At 35.1% G+C, this 6,907-nt stretch overlaps 1 protein-coding gene across 2 annotated transcripts; it reads left to right on the forward strand.

The window, feature by feature from the left end:
- Positions 1 to 1,371: 1,371 nt before the first annotated feature.
- On the forward strand, positions 1,372 to 4,203 carry LOC122078791. Of its 2 annotated transcripts, none has more exons than XR_006140187.1 (3): positions 1,372 to 1,568; positions 3,582 to 3,843; positions 3,951 to 4,203. XR_006140187.1 is itself a non-coding variant. In XM_042644924.1 (3 exons), exons 1-3 carry the CDS (start codon positions 1,535 to 1,537, stop codon positions 3,983 to 3,985), a joined length of 339 nt encoding a protein of 112 aa, XP_042500858.1. In that variant the 5' UTR covers positions 1,372 to 1,534; the 3' UTR covers positions 3,986 to 4,203. The 2 variants fall into 2 exon arrangements, 1 of the variants encoding a protein (XP_042500858.1); XM_042644924.1 differs by having other exon boundaries at positions 3,574 to 3,843.
- Positions 4,204 to 6,907: the final 2,704 nt, after the last annotated feature.

Genomic DNA, 6,907 nt, shown 5'->3' on the forward strand with positions numbered 1-6,907 from the left:
GGCTGCTCTCAACTCTCGATCATAAATCAGTTTTGTGTTCTTTTGTCCTTGCTTCCACCCTAATCTTTGTTTAGGAACTTCGCTTTCTTCACTCAAGTGGATCCAGGAGAAAGTGGATTAATTCTTTTTGGACATCAAATTATAAGTTTAATTGTAAGGTTTCAACTTACAGCATTTACATTTGTCCCAATTAACCTTAATCAAATGATACCCATATCTCACTAAAATATATCCAAATTAATGTCCAAGTCCAAGCCCTTTCTGAATTGTAATATTATGGTTATTTGATTATGATATTTAAATCAATTAAACTCAGTTAATCGATGCAATTAAGCACTTCTTAGATCCAAATCCAACATTGATCTAGAAAAGCTCAGAGAATCTTTTGAGCAGTGTGGATCATTTACTCTACTGTTTAAGAAATTAATTGAAGCGCGTTGTTATAGTAATATATTAATTAAGCCTTGCCCATGATATATACTTAATTTCTATTAAACAATACTAACAGCAATTTTCCTGTTCTTGTTCCACATAGATATGATTAACAAATTTATTAAAACCTTGTTTGACCACCAAAAGTCAGACAAAGTGTCTAGGTCTTTTGCAGTTATAAATGGTTTAGATATTTTAATACTTGAGAGAATAATATATTATGAACTAGTCAAGGTCGATTAGCTTTAACTAGTATAATTAATAAGATAGCCATGTAATCTATTCCATCGATCTCAGCCCTTCAATATATAAAAAGGCAAGCATTGGGAGCTTTCATCCACTTAACCAGCTCTCCCGATCGAATCCTGAGTTGAGTCGGGCAATCCAAGCAAAGATCAGCCAAAATTTGGGTATAACGGTGGTCTCGTCAACTACGTTATTACGCCGGTGATTGCTAAGGAATATCAGTATCGGTCTCCAGTGACGACTCTCCATTCCAAGCTGCTGAGTGAAAGATAAATGCAAAAGTGGCTTGGAATGGCTGGATAGGATTGAACCCAAGTACCAGAGAGTGATCTAGGACTGGGGCATCATAGCGACACATACCCAAATCTTGCCAACTCTAGGATCGCTCCCTGGGCTCTATGGAGAGGAGCCCGATCCTGGGATGGCCAGCCTTCACGGCATATATATTACAGTTTTCTGAATTTTCAACAAAAAGAGACCATGAGGAGAAGGGCACTAATTTCAAACATGACCCTCTTTCCAACCAGTATCTGTAGGAATATTCTTTAGAATATCCTCTATTATTGTCCCATATACCAATTAGGTTATTGACCAATACTAATCTTATAGAATTGGATTCCAATAGGAAACCCACTCCTCGTCAAATTAAGGAAAAGAAACCTACCCTATTTGCACACCTTAATGGGAGGGTGCAAAACTTTACATAATAAGACTCTAGGTCTTCCTCCTACTCTAACGTCAATCTCATTATTGGTTCCATCATCAAGAGAGCATTAAGGAAGCTAGTGGGAGAAACCTAGAAGATCCATTGTGTTCGTGATTGGGATTGCAAGAATAAAGATACAGGAATAATATAATGGCAGTAAATTCTTCACAGTCGATGGTGAACGGTATGCGTCGACCCTTATAGTTTAATTTTGTGATTCAATGATTGTATGGAAAGATCCTATCTGTTGTTATTAATAGGAATAACATCCTTCAAATGGTATCAGAGTTGTATGGTTACGCCAATGCATTCTTGAATCACATGGAGAGTACTGTTCATGAATAATATTTAGTACTGTTCAGTATCCATTTTATGATAAAAAAAAAAAAAAGGTGGGTGAGGTTCGGTTCACTGTTAACGGCATTGTTCATGAACAGTGCCATTACTGTTCATGAACAATGCCGATACTGTTCACGGCACTGTTCATAAATAGTGTCGGTACCGTTTATGACACTGTTCATGAACAGTGCTGATTACTGTTCATGACAGTACTTGACCCACATTATGTTTGTATGATCCGATTGATCGGATAGACTTGAATGGGATGAATTGTATTAATTTTGATATTAATCCATATGATTCATGACCAATATTATACAATTGCAAAATATTCTTCATGTTATTTGCATGGGACTCACAAGTATTAAAAAGATTTAAACTCTAATTGTAAATTAGGGTTTATTTGTTATATTTCATCCAAGGGTTTATTTTGTATAATGTAATTTAGGGTTTTGGGTTTGTGACACCCTACTATAAAAAAATAAAAAATAAAATAAAAAAAAAACCCATATGTGGGGTTTAATAAACTGAACCCATTATGAAAGCCCATATTATGGGATTTAATGAAATAAACTCATTATGTAAGATCATTTTCTCTTTATGCCTTATTTCTAATTCTAATCATAATAGATATGGTTTCTTTGTACTCTCTATTTAAGTTTGTACATATTTCATGGATTATACATCTATTTCTACTTATGATCTATATTACCAACTAAATTTCTATGTTTTTAGAATACTTTTATGGTAGAAATAGATAGAAATAGATGTTGTCTATGTCTTTATGCATTATTTTAGAATACCTATGATGCTTGGATGACAATTTATGTTAAATTTGAATTGAAAGTGTATAATTCTCAATTTTAAATGTGTTTGGGGCATCAATGATTATGTGATTAAGTGGAATGGGAATATCCATAGGTACATATTTTTCTTGATCACAATAATTATATATGTTGGCCTTAAACATAATCGTATCACACATTCAATTTAAATTTCAAACTTTAGGGTCTTATGATGATCGTTATGTAACGGTCAAGATATAATGGGAATATCCGCAGGTATACATTCTTGATTGACTACGTTGATCTATATATGATAATTTAACAGTTAAATAGGATGGGAATATCCACAGGTATACATCTTATTTGACCATTTTGACGACTTAAATATTTTACCCTAATGATGTCTTCCATCTAATGTAAAGTGAACCATTAGCATGTTACCATCTCGATCCCACATGATAGATTGTAATGATGTAATAGGTTGTTTTTCTAGAATTTAATATTCTATTACTGAAACTCAAAGCATGATGATTGATATACATGTATTATTTACTCTTATTCATATGTTCAACACCTATCTCTATTTTGAATAACGTGCCACTTCTGAATGGATCAAACTTTAATGATTGACATGAAGAATTTATTTATTACCTTGTTGCCATGGATCATGATTATGCCTTGCGTAATGAGAAACCTACTGCTCTCACTGATGAGAGCACTGATGATGAGGTTACATTACATAATTGGTGGGAGCGTTCCAATCGTCTTTGCCTTTTATATATCAAGAAGACAATTAGCAAGACTATCAAAAGCTCCATACCAACTTCTGAAAATGCAAAGGAATACTTAATCAATGTAGAGAACCATTTTGCTACTGCTGATAAATCTTTAGCTGTGACTTTAATGACCAAAGTAGTAACAATGAAGTATACTGGTACTAATGGGATAGGGGACCATATCTCTGAAATGGCAAAATCTGTGCACAACTAAAACCCCTCGAATTGATAATGAATGAAGGTTGTCTTGTCCAAATCATTCTGACTTCACTTCCTTCTCGTTTTGGAGCATTCAAGATCCACTACAATAAAAATAAAGATAAGTGGACTCTGAATGAACTTCAGAGTATGTGCGTCCAAGAGGAAAGGAGATTGAATGACGAGGGAGGTCAGAAGGTCAATTTTGTATCCAACCAAAATAAAAGGAAGAGAGGAAATTTTAAAAAGAACAATGCATCAAAGAAAGCCTCCAATCCAAAGTCTGATGACAAGGAAAAAAAAACTGACAAGTTGAAATGTTTCTTCTGTAAGAAACGCAAGAGTTGGTTCGAAAAGAAAGGTAATGATTCTATCCTAGTATGTTTTCAAACCAATCTTGTTGATGTTCCTTGTAATACTTGGTGGATTGATTCAGGAGCAACTGTTCATATTTCTAATTCTATGCAGGGCTTTCTTACAACCTGGAAACCAAATCAAAGTGAGAGCATCGTCTACATGGGAAACCAGCAAGAGTCTGAAGTTTGATCCATCGGCACTTATAAACTCATTTTAGATACCGGATTCCAGTTGGACCTTATGGATACTCTTTGTTCCTTCTATTTCTAGAAATTTAGTTTCATTATCGAGACTTGATTGTGAAGGTTTTAAATTTAATTTTGGTGATAAGGTTGTAAACGTTTTTAAAGACACCAATTTAGTTTGCACTGGATATTTATGTGATAGTCTTTATAAACTTAATTTGGATTCTAAGTTTTCTAAATCCATTCTTGCACTGCATGTGAATGTTGGATCAAAGCGTAAATCCAATAATGATGATTCCTAATCCCTATGGCATAGACGTTTAGGTCATATTTCTAGACATAGAATTGAGAGGTTAGTGAAGTATTAAATATTGTCAAATCTAGACTTCACTGATTTCACCACTTGTATAGATTGCATCAAAGGTAAGCAATCTAAGATAAATAAAGTTGCTGCTAAAAGGACCAATTCACTTCTGGAATTGATACACACTGACATTTGTGGCCATTTTGATCCTTGTATAACTGGTGAAAAATATTTCATCACCTTCATTGATGATTACTCACGATATTATTATGTCTACTTATTAAAAGAAAAATCTGATGCTTTAAATGCTTTTGAAGTGTTCTATGCTGAAGTCGAAAATTAGTTAGACAGAAATATTAAAACTGTGAAATCTGATAGAGGGGGTGAATATTATGGTAGACATACTGATGTAAGGTAAAGTGAAGGACCATTTGTCCGATTTCTTAAGTTAAAGGGTATAACCCCCGAATACACAACCCTGGTACACCTGAACAAAATGGGGTTGCAGAAAGACGCAATCGTACCATCACAGATATGGTATGTAGCATAATGAGCAACTCCTCATTGCCTGAATTCTTGTGGAGCGAAGCATTACAAACAGCTGTATATATCTTGAACCGGGTTCCTGGTAAGTCAGTTCCTAAAACTCCTTACGAGTTATGGAATGGAAGGAAACCTAGTTTAGGGCATTTACATGTATGGGGTTGTCCTGCTGAAGCTAGATTGTACAATCCACATGAAAGAAAACTTGACCCTAAAACCATAAGTTATTACTTTATTGGTTATTGTCAGTGGTCAAAGGGTTACAGGTTTTATGCACCAACACACAGTACCAGAATTGTGGAAACTCAAACTGCTAGATTCTTAGAGGATGGTAACATTAGTGGGAGTGAGAAACCACGTAATGTGGTATTTGAAGAATATCAAATTTCTTTACCGAATTATGTACATCGTGATAACATTTTTGTTCCACGGGTGACTGTTCATAATGATCTAGTGGAACAACAAACTATAGAAGATGTACATATCCATCATGTTGATGTTGTCTCACAGGTAACTATTGAAAATGATCCTATGGAACAACAAACTATCGAAGATGTATCACTCCATGATGTAGTTACCACTGATAATACTATGAATGTTTCTCAACTGGAAATTCAAGGAAGACCTCAGAGGGTTCGAAGGTCTGCTATTCCTGATAACTATATAGTATATCTCTAAGAATCAGAGTTTGATATTGGAATCAAGAATGACCTATTAACCTTTTCACATGCCATAAATGATAATGATTCTCTTAAATGGGTAGATGTCATGAAAGATGAGATGAAGTCCATGAGTGACAATGATGTCTGGGATCTCGTTCAATTACCATCAGGCTTTAAGGCGATTGGTTGTAAATGGGTATTTAAAACCAAACGCGACTCGAAGGGTAATATTGAGAGACATAAAACTAGACTAGTTGCAAAGGGATTCACTCAAAAAGAAGGCATTGATTACCATGAAACATTTTCTCCTGTCTCTAAGAAGGATTCTCTGAGAATCATATTGGCATTAGTAGCTCATTATGATCTAGAGCTTCACCAAATGGATATGAAAACTGCATTCTTGAATGGGGATTTAGATGGGGAAGTCTACATGAACCAACCTGAGGGATTTGTGATCAAGGAAAAGAAAATCTAATGTGCAAACTTAAGAAATCCATATACGGACTTAAACAAGCTTCCAGACAGTGGTATATTAAATTTAACCATATCATTGTTTCTTTCGGATTTGTTAAGAACACCTTTGATAGGTGTATATATCTGAAACTTAGTGGGAGTAAGTTTATATTTCTAGTCTTATATGTGGATGATATTTTACTAGTAATGATTTTGGTTTGTTGAGTGATACAAAGACCTTTCTTTCTAAGAACTTTGAAATAAAAGACATGGGTTTAGCTTCTTTCGTTATCGGCATTGAGATATTTCGTGATAGATCTCGTCGAATACTTGGGCTATCACAGAAAACCTATATTAACAAAGTTTTGGAAAGATATGACGTGATGAATTGCAAATCAGGTGTTTCCCCCATTATCAAAGGAGATAAGTTCAGTCTAAATCAATGCCCAAAGAATGATCTGAAAAGAGCACAAATGAAGGATATTCCCTATTCTTCCGCAGTAGGGAGTATGTATGCAATGACTTGTACTCGTCCAGACATCAGTTTTGTTGTTGGTATGTTAGGCAGATATGTGAGTAATCCTGGCATGGATCATTGGGTTGCAGCAAAGAAAGTGATGAGGCATTTAAAGGGGACTAGGGAGTACATGCTTATTTACAAAGCATCTGATCGGTTAGAAGTGATCGGATATTCAGACTCTGATTATGCAGGATGCCTCGACAGTAGAAAATCTACATCAGGATACATCTTTCTACTTGCTACTGGGGCGATTTCTTGGAAGTCTAAGAAACAGACTTGTGTCTCTACTTCTACCATGGAAGCAGAGTTTGTGACATGTTTTGAGGCCACATCTATGGCAATTTGGTTACGGAACTTTATCTCAGGACTTCGGGTTGTCAACACCATTTCGAAGCCGCTGA

Source organism: Macadamia integrifolia, chromosome 5, assembly GCF_013358625.1.
Source record: "Macadamia integrifolia cultivar HAES 741 chromosome 5, SCU_Mint_v3, whole genome shotgun sequence".
Classification (NCBI taxonomy): domain Eukaryota; kingdom Viridiplantae; phylum Streptophyta; class Magnoliopsida; order Proteales; family Proteaceae; genus Macadamia; species Macadamia integrifolia.

Excerpts from the sequence above, each read along its gene's own strand:
- LOC122078791 (XM_042644924.1), top strand. The coding sequence starts at position 1,535 with ATGGCAGTAAATTCTTCACAGTCGATGGTGAACG. Across the intron at positions 1,569-3,573 it reads TTCACAGTCGATGGTGAACG|CATTCAAGATCCACTACAAT; the intron begins GTATGCGTCGAC and ends CTCGTTTTGGAG. Across the intron at positions 3,844-3,950 it reads GAGTTGGTTCGAAAAGAAAG|GGCTTTCTTACAACCTGGAA; the intron begins GTAATGATTCTA and ends AATTCTATGCAG.